This window comes from Poecilia formosa, unplaced genomic scaffold (assembly GCF_000485575.1).
Source record: "Poecilia formosa unplaced genomic scaffold, Poecilia_formosa-5.1.2 Scaffold98, whole genome shotgun sequence".
NCBI lineage: Eukaryota > Metazoa > Chordata > Actinopteri > Cyprinodontiformes > Poeciliidae > Poecilia > Poecilia formosa.
In genome coordinates, this window is record NW_006800037.1 from 857,871 (window position 1) to 871,937 (window position 14,067).

Sequence of the window (14,067 nt, forward strand, 5' to 3'; positions counted from 1 at the left end):
TAATAATAATAATAATAATAATAATAATAATAATAATAATAATGGTGAAATATTTTTATTTGTTTTCATTTTTAATAAATCTAAAATCTCAATAAATGTGTTCACAATTTAAATTATTAGAATAACTAACTAACTAACTAACTAACTAACTAACTAACTAACTAACTAACTAACTAACTAACTAACTAACTAAATAAATAAAAAATAAATGTCCTGTACGGATGCAGAATTCGACTCTTATTATCACATCGTGTTATTTTGCAGAAATAATAATAGAAAATTATATTCAGAAAACTGTCACACACACAAAAAAAGATCCTGCTGTTGTTTGGAGCTGTGAGTGACTCGAGCTCTTCTTTTGCAGACGTTACGGCACCTGGTGCGCGTGCTGCGGCAGGAACATCCACTCCACAGACTGGGTCCGCAGGGCCAAGGGCAACGTCTATCACCTGGCCTGCTTCGCCTGCTTCTCCTGCAAGAGGCAGCTCTCCACCGGGGAGGAGTTCGCCCTGGTGGAGGGCAAAGTGCTCTGCAGGGTCCATTACGACTGCATGCTGGACAACCTCAAGAGGGCCGTGGAAAAAGGTGAGCGGGCCGCAGCGCAGCGCGATGCTTCCAACCAAAAAGGGAAAGCTCTGCTGAATTAAATATTTTTTTTGTATCCACCAAGGTAAAAAAAAAAAAAAAGAAGAAGAAGGAAAAAGTTGATTAACGTAATTGGATAATATAGTCTTATTTGGATGGTCTTAATGAGAGCCTTCTGCTGCAGGAAACAGTGTTAATATGGAGGGAGCCGTGCCAACGGAACAAGAAATCAATCAGCCGAAACCATCCAAGAGAGCTCGCACCAGCTTCACAGCCGACCAGCTGCAGGTTTGTAAGATTACAACAAATAATAAATAATAATTCGATTCATTGTTTTATTTGCTGAACAAATTCATTCAAAATATTCGTTCAGGTAATATTTAAGCAGCCTTTTTCCTCCCTGTTGCTATTACAGGAAGATTTCAGGTTTGCTCTTTTATTTTGTTGAGAAAAATAAGCAAATTGATATCTTCAGCCTAATTAAAAATAATAAAGTAAATAATCCGAGGTTTACTTCTTTGTACAACTATGGCTAAAGTGGGAGGCCTGCTTCAGATCCCTTTTATTTTTATTTAACTGACCATTTTACATTTTATGAGTCAAAGCTTCTGACTGACAAATGTTTATGTTAGAGAGGCACCAAAAATATTGGTCAAGAGATCGGAATATGAAATTATTCCTTTAATTAGCAAATCAAATCTAAAAGAAATAGGTTTTTCCTGTTCCTTAAATGCATCAAACCCAAAACCTAACCTCCTGCACACCATGGTTTTAGTTTTGATGCCCCCTTTTTTGAATTTCACAGAAAAATTCAAAATCCCTATATATTTCAGATGTGGGGACATATGCTTTGGTGCTTACACCATAATAATTTCTTCTTTCTCTGTTAAATTCAAAACGTTCACACCTAATGACGTTTTGGCTCTTCATAGTAGTCAGAAATAAAAATGAATTGTCAACAGGACAGACATAAAAGGAATGACCCAGTCAGTGTAGTGGAAAAAAAAAATAGATCCTGTATAAAAAATTAAAAGAGGAACATATGAACAGAATGACTGTTAATACCAAAGACAGGTACTGATAATTGTTTTCAGTATTGATTATTAAAACAGCAGAGATATTCAAGCAAACGACAAACGCACAAACCCCATAGCACCGTTAGCCAGCTTTCACTCTGGACATTTTTAGATTGTTATGAATGAACCAAGTGTTTCAAACATTTATGTAGCGCAACAAGTTACCACAAATTACATAAAACATCTATTCCTCACCCAACATAAGCTCAACGGTAATTCTTTTATCGATTTTCCTTCTGTTTGCGATGCATGCAAGACAAGTGGAGTCAGCTGAAGAAGGCTTCCGCCACACACAGCAGCACGGCTCTGTCGGGCCACACAAGAAGTGACTTTCCTCCGCTTGTTTACATGCAGGTGATGCAGGCTCAGTTCGCTCAGGACAACAACCCTGATGCTCAAACTCTGCAGAAGCTGGCGGAGCAGACTGGCCTCAGTCGAAGAGTCATACAGGTTGGTGCACAAAGACAAAACACGTCACGCGTGATCGCAAGATATTGGTTGGTAGAAACGTGTGGCTAGTGAGCTCGGTGACGGTGCATTGTGTGTCGAGTGGATTTATATTTGCATGGCTGCTTGGTTAGTGTTACTTTTTACTCTCTGACTGGAAACTATGTGTTCTCCAGCTGTGTGCCGGATAAGATGATTTAAATCTATCTCAGTCAGATTTGTTTGTGTTGAATCTTTTTTTAGAGTGTTTTTCCCTTTCTGCATAGACATTTTAGTGATTTTTTTTTTTCCAAAATTATTGTTCTGTTATTGTTAGATGCCAGGGATGCTGGTCTTTGTCATTTAGTTGTTCTATTTCTGGTTATAATGCGGTTATTATTTTTATTATCAATGTGAATTGTAATGCAGGTCTGGTTCCAGAACTGCCGAGCTCGCCACAAAAAGCACGTGAGCCCCAATCACACCTCGAGCACCCCCATGGCCTCCCTGCAGACCGGCCGCCTGCCCCAGCCCACCCCGACCCCTGAAGAGCTGCAGTACACGGCCTACGGCGGCCCAGAAGGCTCAATGCTCTCAGCGCTACACTCCTTCATTGACAGTGAGAACAAGGCTCCCCCCACCCCCTTTTTTTAAACAAACTTTAAACATTTGACCAAAAACTGAATTTTTTTTTAACTAGTACACTTTTTATGTGTTTTATGATTATGGTGAAGGGTGATTTTTGTATTTATTACAGATAAATATTTTAAATATCTCTCATTGATGGCACTCAATAGTCAAATAATGGGGTTATCTTAAGAAAAAAATAAAATCAATTGTATTAGTATTGCTAGTGTTAGCAGCACTACTACTGCTACTACTACTACTACTAATAATAATAATAATTTTACATTATACTATTCTATTTCTACTAAAATGTGCACCTCTGTTTTTCTGCTGGTTGTGAAAACTCAGAAAACAAGAATGCTTGTAAAAAGGAAAAATGCAAGCTTAACCTTAGGTAAGAAAAAAAAAGCTAAACATGGTGGAAGGGGAGACACATCTAATAGAAATAAATAAACATCAGATCAGATGTCAATGTTCATTATGATAATTATGGCATACAGGTCACTTTATTTCTCAGATATAACAATAGCTTCAATTTTACAACTGGCCAACTGAACTGAACAGTCTATACACTCAGTACTTCACCATGAATTACTGCGTCAGTCCTTGGCGACACGGAGACGATGAGTCTGTGTTGCCTTAACAGCGGCACTCAGCTCGTCTGGCATGTTGGTGTCTCCGATCTTCCTCCTGACAATACTCCATAGATTCTCCCTGGACTTCAGATCAAGCCAGTTTGCTGGTCAGTTGAGCACAGTCATGCCATGCATGGCTATTTTAGCAGTGTAGGCAAGATCTAAGTCCTGCAGAAAAAGGAAATCAGGATCTATTGAGGCTTGTCAGCAGAGGTAAACATGAAATCCTCTAAAACTTCCAACTGCATGAAGCACAGACCTTAATAAAGCACAGGGAGCCTACCAGAAGGTGACTCGGCTCATAACTGATTATGGAAACGTCAAAGTGGCTCACAAGTGACTACTCCACTGTTCCGCCAAAACATTGGGATCTAAATTAAATGTAAAACTTTCATTGTATCTAAAAATTGATTCCAGGTCCTTGAGCAGCACTACTTTCTGTCTTGTCTGTTAAGATTTTGTTCTTTAACTTTTGTGGGCTTTGCTCCACAATTCTTTCGAGGTTGTAGTCATCCCTGTTGTGCCTATTGTTTTTTTCCCTCCACTCAACTTTCCAATGTTATGCTTGGATACAGCCCTCTGTTAGCAACCAGCTTTTGTAGAAATGACCCTTGTGGCTTGCCGCACACAATAGTGTAACTGACCTCTGGCATGTCAGCAGTTCGCCATGACCAAACTTTTACTAGTCTGATATGGAAACCTGAGTTTTCATCAGCTGTACGCCATAATTATCAAAACAATAAGAAATAAATGAGCAATCTCACCATGTATAATGAAACTGAAGATATTTTTTCCTTTTCGAATTAAATCACTCAAGCAAATGAAGCAAATTGTTGACATTGTATTATTATAGATATATTAATACTCTTGCCCCAAAAACCTTAGATTAAAACAGGTTTGAATTATGATTGTGTTTTTTATTATTATTACTTCACAAACAAACCTGCACCTTAATGATGTGACAGTAGTAATAACTCAGACTCCGTTTTCTGTGTGTTTGCAGTACACTCTCCTCCCTCCATGTTTCAGCCGCTGCTGCCTGCCCACGCCATGACCTCCTTGCCTGTGTCTCACGCCTAGCTGCTCTCTCGCTCTCTCTCACACACACACACACACACACACACAGCTTCAGACCTCACCAGCGTTTCTTCTCCATAACCAGATGCAGTATTTTGATGCTCAAGGTAAATCTGATTTGATGTTCATCGTTTCATCTCATCATTTCATTTAAACTTCAACAAATTCATCCTTCCATGTTGGTATTAAAAAAAAAAACATAAAACAAACAAACAAACAAAAAAAAAACACTGTTGAAGACCATGACTTACAGTCCTCTGTGTACTGTATAATGTGGAAATGCAAAGTTTTCAGTGTACCTCATAGAGCTGTGACACATGGCAGTATACTTGTTTATGTTGTTGTTGACGATGTCTGACTGTGTTACTCCATGTGAAAGCCGAAAGGCTCTAAAACTCCGTATGAAGGTGAACCCGAATTTGTTTTGTATAAATGTTGCAATTTAATTTATTGTATGTGAAGTTTCTGTTTCAAGAATAAAGAACTAATTTCACAAACCTCAAGGAAATGATTGAAAACCTACAAATTGTGTTGACATCTCTGCACAGCACGGCATTTTATTGTTTTACAAAACATATTAGCTTATGGATCCTACAAGAACATTTTCCACATGCAATTCTAGATTTTCAGTCCTGCACATTACAAACATTTAAACTCGTTTTCACGTCAGACAGCTCAGAGCTCTGCATCTTCACAATTTTTTTTTTTTTTTTTTAATTCTGAAGAGATTCTGAAAGAAAACGGAGTCCAATCTTACTAGCAGGGAGGATTTACTTGTGTCTACTTGCAGACTGTGGTTGACCAAAAGAATCTTATTTTCAGACATGGGAGGGAGCGGAGGGCATATAAAAACAAAGTTTTACCACACTTATCAGATCTGAAGTATTTCCCCCCCCCCCGGTGGGAATGAGACTAGGTCCCAGCTACACGCACAACAACGAGGAGAGATGTACGATTCAACTGGGAGCGCAGCCGCTATTCAGCGCAACACCGAAAATGACAACATGTCACATGTGCGCCATGCCCCACTGAGGCGCTGCATGCTTCGTTTGTCCTGTTCCTCATCCACAAGAACTGTTGTTGTGCTCTTTACTGAACGGCTTCATGTCCCGGCGTGTTCAGCTCAAACGGATGCCGTGGGTGTGTGTAAAGTCTGGCAGCGCTGTCACTCTGAGGTACCATGAGGGCAGGCTCTCATGTGTGACACACACACACACACACACACACGCACACACACACACACACACACACACACACACACACACAAGGGAAAGACTCACAAACGTGAGTTGACTTTAAAGAGTCAGAAAGATTAAAATCATTTAAATAACAGATGCATAAGTCCACCCTGGATAAAAAAGAAATTAAGCAGAACAGAGTGTTTTGAGACTCAGAGGACAGCTAAGATGCTCATTTATTCAACGTTTTTCCAAAAAAATAAATAAATAAATAAATAAAAAAAAATAACGGACATAAAACTTTACATCTTATTCTCTACTCTAGAATTAGTCTCAAAGGGTAAAGACATAAAAGGATGCATCTTACTGGGTTTTACAATCAAACACAGTTAAACGAACAAACTTCCAACTACATCTAGCACATAGGTGGGAGGAAACTGCTTTGAACTGGGCTCAGAACTCCTACAAGAGTAAGTCAGCAGCTCTTTTTAGGATGCAGTGAAAGAACAGTATCGGACTTTGAAAAGTTGTGTAAAATATTCACAGTTTGAGATATAATTTACTGCAGTCGCAATAAAAAAGGGTCGGTTGTACTGCAAGCGCCTTACAGCATTCGGCTGATTTTTAAAGTGGCATCAGTTTGGTAAGGATGTCAGTTTAGCTGAGAAAAGCCACGTCTCCTCATAAAAAAATAAAAATAAAAGTAAAATAAGCCTTTGTGCAATCTTTAATAATTTCTAGCGTCTTCTACAGCCCATAATAGTTAACATTCATTAACTTTAATATATTTCTCCTCTAGTTCACACATTTGCATACCTTCATATCAGCACCAGGAAAAAAAAAGCAATAAAATAGGACAAGATAAAACAATCATTAAAAAATGTAAACAATGCCATTTATAAAAACACCTCACACATTCTTCGGAGAATATTATGACATATTTTGAGCTATAAGGTCAGCAGTGCATTATCGTTCACCAGCAGTACATACAGAATACGGCATGGAAAAATGACTGGCTCCCTCACATGGCAAAAACTGGAAACTACAGGAGCTCAAAGTGCAACAAAAGCAGAAGTTACTGCAGTCCCAATAAAGAAATGTGTTGTACCACAAGAAACCTTCGGTGAAACTTGACTGCAACTGTAAATAATATGATTATTAATAACAATTTGACAGCAGGCGGCCAAGGACAGCCATCTATTTAAAGGGTTTAAACTTGGTGTAAACTTGCAGAGTCTGAATCAAATTATTATTATTATTTTTTTAGAAAAGCTCATGCCAGTTAAACTGACATTTGATAGTTTACCACCTCATCTTCTCCTTCTTGTAACTACGCGCAATGGCGTCGACGGTCTTTCCAGTACTTCTACAATCGTTCTTTTCTGGAAGATCTTCATCAGGTTTGGGGTCATGTGGTAGGGCTTGCTCGGCGAGCCGTTGTTCACCTCCAGATCGCACACTACGGCGAGACAACGTTAAAGACATTTGTGATTATGTGACGCTTTAAAAATCAAAACCTCTACAAAATGCACATGGTGACACGTCATCCATTTATGTTTATTCAAAAAGAAACGATCACATTTTCAATCTGATTCATTAAGTTAAAAAAAAAAAAGTCCTGTACAAAACTGAAACACAGATTAACCTCCAGACAGACGTGTGTATTATACTGAATATTAAAACAGCACAACATCTGAACATCCAATAATAATAATAATAATACAAATAAAAAGAATACCAAAAATGGCTTTGAAATCCTTTTATAAACTTTATCCCAAAAACTCCTGGTGTTTAAGTCTAAAATTACAGAAGGAGGAACAATTTTTTCATTCCTTTTTTTTTTTTTGACAACTAGGCACATAAACTAGCGGCTGCAATCACATGTCCTGAAGATACTCAGGCTCTGTCCAGATTTTAAGCAATAACCATAAAATTTATGTTAAAGTCTTAACCTCCCACAAAGTCTTTGTGTTACAGTACGTACAAGGGGGGGGGGGGGTATTAACTGAAATGAAATGATTGTGTGGTGAACTGAAAATAAAAGTTTAGCTGGGTGTAGTGTTCAAATCATATTCAGATTTGTTTTTACAATTATCAAGGATGAAAATCACCTAAAAAAAAAAAAAAGTGGGGAAACAGCAAATCATGCTGCAGGCAGTAAATAAAACACACGATTCCTTTACTGTAAGGTGAATCAAACAGATCATGATTTCACACCAAAAGACCAAAGTGCGATAAGAAAGTGCCCCAGAAGTCCAACACTGTTCAGGGTGATGCTTTACATCATAGTCCATCAGTGGCATCTGTACAATTTAAGGTCCCCATGTTTGTTTGGGTTTAAAAACAAAACAAAACAAAACAAAACAAAAACAATGCGTCTCCGCTTGTGCATCCATCCTGTATATTGATGTGCATCCTCAAAGTAAGGCAGAGGTCAGCAGAAAATACAGAGAAACATGAAGAAAAGCATAGCAGACAAAAAGGCAAGTATCTGAACTGGCTCATGAGAGGAAGTGAAGCCAAGTGTTTTTTTGTTTTTTTTTGTTTTTTTTTGTTTTTTGTTTTTCGGTCCACTGTGCTTTGGGACCAGAACTGTGTACATGTCCTTTCATGTTCAGGTCATCCCTGCATCCAGTTTAGATGTTTAGCCCTCAAGAACTTGCAGAGCCTCCACACACAAAGCAGATATGGAGAAGTGAGTCAGAATCAAAAGTTAAAAAAAAAACAAAAAAAAAAAAAAAAAAAAAAAAACAGCTGCACATTGCTCAGGAGGAAGCACTCGATTTAGCACGTTCCTCTCCTTTGCGGAGGATCTTGTGCAGGCCTGGAGATACGAAGTAGGGCCTGGAAGAAGAGCCATCGTTCCTCTCCAGGTCCTCACCTGAGACCGTATCGCAGCACAGACGGAAAACGGCAGAGGCAGGTGAGCGGTGCAAGAGAGACGGAAGGGGAAAGAAAGGTAAAGGCTTAGTGGAGAAAGTAAACAAAAGCAGAATAGGAAACTGTGAATAACTAGGAATGCCCTTTAGTCATTTAGAGGTAGCTTTGCAGGACTCCCGCATCCCCACACATAATCTACAACTGATACGCTGAGAAGTTTATAAAAATACCGCATACTTACAAAAGCATAGGAACAGCGTGTCCACACACATGGCATAAACATTAAAAAAGCCACTTGTGATCATGAACGACCCAATTATCAGCGTCTGAAAAAAAAAAACAAAATAGTCTGCATATCATTTTGTTTTTATGCAACAAACAACAGAACAGGTCAGAATGGGGCCCTCGTTGATTACCGAGTTCCTGACTAAATTCAGCTCTCCATGTCAGTTATTGTTACATCAGACACACTACCATGTATTGTGCAGCCAATGATTTAAAATCACAAGTAAACTGTGTTCACAGATTGCAAAACTGTCATAGGTTATGCACAATATTTTGATTACATAATTTGTTTATATTATATAAGAGAGTTTTACTTTACAATGATTTGCTAAGAGGGACTGCATTGGTTGCTTCGACTTCCTGTGTGTCCACGTATTGTTACCCAATGTTTGAATTACATTTTGTTTTGTTTTTTTCAGCTTTTTTTTTCTGTATAATACATTACGAGCCAAATTTAAAAATGAATAAAACAGAGACTAAATAGTCTAGCCTTAGCCTAACTCTTCAACAAACTGTAAACACAAACAGAAGGAGCAAGACGGTAGTTTACTGAAAACTGTCTCTGCGAATAGAGTCAATTCTACAGTTAGATAACATCTAAACAATAAATAAAGAAGTTACGGATGTTTCGGGTTGATGTGCTGTCAGAACCTTACAGCAGCCGATGGCGTATCGGAGCAATGTATTAACACTGCCCTGCAGACACTTTTTTTTAGGGTATAATATCTGTTTACCTTAGGAAAACTACATTCAGCAGCGCACCCTAATGCCAATGAAATGACCTGTACTTGTTTAGGGTCTTATCAAGTCCAAAGGACCCCAAAGCACTTCACACTACATTCAGTCATTCCAGAATTCATATGCACATGCATACGCTGAATGAAATGTAATGTGTTATTTTTAAGTTCAGCTAATATTCATGCAAATAATTCCTTTTGCCAAGTTAAAATTTGAAAAATGTCTCATTCTAAGCCGACAGCTTTAATCAGCGGGAGTTAAACTGCATTCATTTACATTACAATGACGTTTCATCTTCTTACCAGAAGGGGGACCCAATTGAAGTTGAGTTGAGGTACCATATCTTGAACAATCGGTATTCTTTTGGAGAAGAAGAGAAATGCAAGGACCCCTGAAAAAACAAACATGTAAATTTGTCCAATTGTATGTCATATTTTATTTCTAAAGGATAAAGTCTACAGAATGTGTTAAAAAGATACAGGCGCAATAACACTAATTGATTAGTACGTCCAGAACCCAACGTTTTTTCCCCTCTTCTTTGCAGCTCAGTCAGATAAGACGGAAAGCCTCTGCGAACAACAACTTTCAAGTTTTACTACAGGTTCCCAGTTGAATTTAGCTGTGAACGTCTGACAGGTTTTCTTTCCTTCAACTCTGACTGGCTTTACTTGTATTTTGCTGAGGAAAATTATCAACACCCTTCACAAGGATGGTAATCCCCAAAAAGGTAATTGCTGAGGAAGCTGTTCGTTCACACAGTTCTGTATCCAAGCATATTATCAGAAAATTAAGTGGAAAGAAGAAATGTGACAAGAAAAGGTGCACCAGAATAAGGGAGAACCTCAGTCTTAAGATTGTCAAGCAAAATCCAGAATGCCAGAATACAATACAATTCATTTAGGGATATAAGAGACTAAGTAAAATTCATGCCAAACCTTTCCGATTTTTATCTGTAAGGAAAAAAAAAAAGAAAGCAAGGGACATTTTCCTTGCATTTAAAGTTGTGAACTATTTTGTGCTGGTTTATCACATACAATCCAGCTGACAATTACACCGAAGTTTGTTTTTGGACAATATGAACTCAAAAATTCAAGATGCACATATACGTTTTGCAAGACATTCTATGTAGAGGTACTTAATCTGGGCCAAAATAAATGTGATTTATGTTTGATTACAAGTATCAAACTGAACTGGATAAAATTACCCTCAAAGTGAAACGATGTCTTTAAAAGAACAAAGGCAGAACAGGAATTTGAAGCAGATTTTGACATGCTACTATTTACAGAAGTCAAATGAAAGGAAAACTTACCAATTCCTCCTGAAATGACCAGTTTTCCTATGAACAGCAGAAACGTGATGAGGTTATCTAAGACAACCACCCTTCAGAAGAAAAGTAAGAACAAAGATATCAAAGCGATGGAGAGGACTTTTCAAAACAGATTTGCTACTCTAAGCACCATTACATTAGTGAGGATGAAAACAACTGCAAAAGTTGCACAATCTGTTGAATATTTAACTGGTGTCTTTACATTATCGTTAAACCAATATAGTTTCCAATAAGTTTTTTTTTTTTTTAAATGTAGCTGCCTGAAAAGAAAAAAGATCCAACTTAAAAGGAACTGTGACACCTACAATCACAAACATACGTGTATTTCATTGGAATGTTATGTGAAAGACCAACACAAAGTGGTATACAATTGTGACGTAGACAGAAAATTATACACGATTCAAAACATTTCTTTTTGTTTTCACAAAGAAAAAAAAATGAAAAGTGCGGTGTGCAAAAGTGTTTTGCAAGCCACTGTATTTTGTTGACGAGTAGATTGGCTTTTAGAGAGCTGGAGCAAATAGAAAGCTAACGCAGGTACACACCGCAAAATATTCCTCATCAAGAGATCAAAAGCGTCCCTGGAAGATTTGCAAAAGCTGTGCCCGTATATTGCTATCTGTTGGTGACAAAGTACGGAGATAGTTAGGCACAAGGGTGCAAGCGTGGCCAAACAACAGCTATAAACCAAATGAATTCATGGAAATGACCTACCATAATGTATGCATTTGTGTTAAGAAATTTGATGAACCTTTCCAGGCACCAGAAGCAGCACTTGAGGCAGTGAAGCAGGAACCGACTCATACAACTTTGAGAATCTGGGAAGCCAACATCATCACTTTATTTGAAATAACTGTTCATTTTGTTCAGAGTAAGAATGCCAGTCTGTTAAAGAGTTCAAACTTGCGTTTCAATTTGAGATGAAGGTTCTCCAGAACAATTCGGATCATCTGCACCATAGCAAGGAGTAGAGAACCAAAGGCTAGAGAACCCGTGTGGTAACTGTGCAGAAAGAAAACAAAACAAAACAAAACAAAACAAAACAAAACAAAACAAAACAAAAAACATTTAGCTGTGATTAATTTTAACACTGGATCAGAAATGATCAAAACCAAGCAGTTTCTCATGAGACGACTCATCTCATTCTGTTTTACTGACAGTAAAATACTAGGATTTTGTAAGCAGCAGAAATCCTAAACCACTAATTTTTTCCCCGCTTTTGAGATTTTTATTTTACCATTGGCAACTCTTTACCCCACATGAATACGGATTTATACACAATGTTATTAGCTTACTTTAAAGTGCGTCTGAGACCTACCGCATGGCTCTGCTGAACGAAGCGTAAACAGGGCAGGTGGGGATGTCTTTCGGCTTCCTCTTGGCCCAGTAGTAGGAGGCGAATGCCCCTGCTAGAGTGCACTTTCCCAAGGCCAGGACAAAGTTGACCAGCCAGAGGAACACAAACAGGTTACAAACATGGAGGAGGACGATGTAGTTGTGGTATATAGTCTCTCCACCGTAGAATGCGAACATGCACTGTGCTCCAGGGCACTCTTTGGCTATGTTGGTCTGATCGAAGGTCTAAAGCATAGAAACACATGAGAATTTGGTATTTAGTGAAGATTTGTGAGTAGTATCAGTGTGCATCTGAAGTAATCACGTATTTACTAAACACTGTTTGACCAAGTTGCGTAGGAATCCTTTCAAATAAAAACTATTGCACGGTAGAAAGGCACCGTAAAACCTATTGACACACAAACAATTCATTTCTCACACTGCTAATGTGATGTGGTGTGAGTGTGTGGGTCTAACCTTTGGACTACACGTGAGGTTTCTGTGAATGCACTTATCATCAGGGGATGTCACCTTGTAGATGGCGTTACCTGAAGAGGCCAAGAAGCTGAGGGATCACCAGATAAGGCAGCAAACCCAATAACTCTCAACTAAATTATAACTACCACACAAAGCTAAATAACAGGGGCATCTGAAATTTTTTTAATACATCTGAAAAGTTAATTAATTTCATATATATATATAACATGCAAAAATAAAGGATACACTGCTGTGACAGCAGAGTAGGCTATACAGATGGCCAGAAGAAAAAAGGTGACGATCGGGTAGAAGAGAGTACATATGATGTAAAAGATGGCCCTAGAAACAAGATCAAACATTGTATGAAAAAAGGTGGACATATACAGCTTACTGGTTAAAGCTTACAGTCACACTCACCTGCTTCCTTCCTTCATTAGTGCAAAAGCGATGCTTAGATTCTTTCTCAGAAAAATCAGCATAAGAACGATGACGATCACAATCAAAATAAGCACGATCACTAAAACACAAACAACAAAAAAAAGACACTTTCATCTGGTCTCTGTTACCAACTTTGGTGCCAACGCATGCGCCGCCAATAATGGGAGTTGTTTTGCAACGTACTCAAAACGAGCCACGTCTGGCTCATCTCAAGGTAAATGCTGAGATCTGTCTGGAAGCCAATATCAGAGATGGCGACGTTTGTATCTGGTTTATCCAACAGAAGAACGTACTCTTTGTAACACCGCCAGCCACCTGAAAATTACAAAAAAAAAACAAACAAACAAAAAAAACCCCCGAAGCCATCGTAAGATCGTTTCTCATAAGAGAAGAACTAGGAGTAAAACTGTTTAAGATGCGTTCGAGTTGTGCACGCTCACCATAGCCGGCTGCAATGATGATACCACAAATCATGAGCCACAGTACCACACAAGCAATGTAGCGCATCAGAAGGATGAAGCTCAGACTGAACACCATGGTCATTCCCAGGCCTCTGTGGCAACACAGAGACAGGATGGCATGAGAAAAAGCAAACACTACGCCAGAGGCTGCCAGTCATCTGTGGCAGCCTTTTCAGATGGGATTACATCTTCGCCTGTCCAAAGCACAGTACACGCATACTTTTGCAAGTCACTGTATATAGATAGGTCACTGTGTAGATCAGAATATGTCCAAATATTTGACAAGTGAACAGTAAAAACTTTTCTTTTTTTTTTTGAAGAATTTACAAGAAACTGTCACATAGAACATACTACTGTACTTACATTAATATCCATACCCAGGAATTTGCATAATCTTCCAAGATCTTTATGCCAATTTCTTTGGCATTCAGCAGACTGGCTATTCCCCTGTTGTAAAGTAACAATGTTTGTGAGAGAAAGAGAGAGAGAGAGAGAGAGAGAGAGAGAGAGAGAGAGAGAGAG

The 14,067-nt window shown here is 38.4% G+C and overlaps 2 protein-coding genes across 5 annotated transcripts in view; one reads left to right on the forward strand and one right to left on the reverse strand.

Annotated features, from left to right (window-relative positions):
- The window catches only part of LOC103142558 (LIM/homeobox protein Lhx8), an 8,267-nt gene extending 1,971 nt beyond the window's left edge, over positions 1 to 6,296 (forward strand). For 2 of the 3 annotated variants that reach the window (XM_016674646.1, XM_007558675.2), the window contains 5 exons: positions 365 to 585; positions 770 to 873; positions 2,016 to 2,111; positions 2,517 to 2,706; positions 4,353 to 6,296. In XM_016674646.1, the coding sequence (XP_016530132.1) occupies positions 365 to 585; positions 770 to 873; positions 2,016 to 2,111; positions 2,517 to 2,706; positions 4,353 to 4,429 (688 nt within the window). In that variant the 3' untranslated portion in view covers positions 4,430 to 6,296. The remainder of the gene's footprint in view (positions 1 to 364; positions 586 to 769; positions 874 to 2,015; positions 2,112 to 2,516; positions 2,707 to 4,352) is intronic. The other variant, XM_007558676.2, reaches the window with a different exon arrangement.
- Positions 6,297 to 6,862: 566 nt separating this feature from the next.
- The window catches only part of slc44a5b (solute carrier family 44 member 5b), a 30,090-nt gene continuing 22,885 nt past the window's right edge, over positions 6,863 to 14,067 (reverse strand). The window contains exons 9-22 of one of the 2 annotated variants that reach the window (XM_007558677.2): positions 13,909 to 13,992; positions 13,525 to 13,637; positions 13,268 to 13,399; positions 13,064 to 13,163; positions 12,893 to 12,985; positions 12,647 to 12,734; positions 12,153 to 12,415; positions 11,742 to 11,836; positions 11,549 to 11,652; positions 11,380 to 11,453; positions 10,817 to 10,887; positions 9,810 to 9,898; positions 8,726 to 8,810; positions 6,863 to 7,063 (exon numbers count right to left, since the gene is read on the reverse strand). In XM_007558677.2, the coding sequence (XP_007558739.1) occupies positions 6,915 to 7,063; positions 8,726 to 8,810; positions 9,810 to 9,898; positions 10,817 to 10,887; positions 11,380 to 11,453; positions 11,549 to 11,652; positions 11,742 to 11,836; positions 12,153 to 12,415; positions 12,647 to 12,734; positions 12,893 to 12,985; positions 13,064 to 13,163; positions 13,268 to 13,399; positions 13,525 to 13,637; positions 13,909 to 13,992 (1,540 nt within the window). In that variant the 3' untranslated portion in view covers positions 6,863 to 6,914. Of the gene's footprint in view, positions 7,064 to 7,140; positions 8,486 to 8,725; positions 8,811 to 9,809; positions 9,899 to 10,816; positions 10,888 to 11,379; positions 11,454 to 11,548; positions 11,653 to 11,741; positions 11,837 to 12,152; positions 12,416 to 12,646; positions 12,735 to 12,892; positions 12,986 to 13,063; positions 13,164 to 13,267; positions 13,400 to 13,524; positions 13,638 to 13,908; positions 13,993 to 14,067 lie in introns of those variants that run through there. The other variant, XM_007558678.2, reaches the window with a different exon arrangement.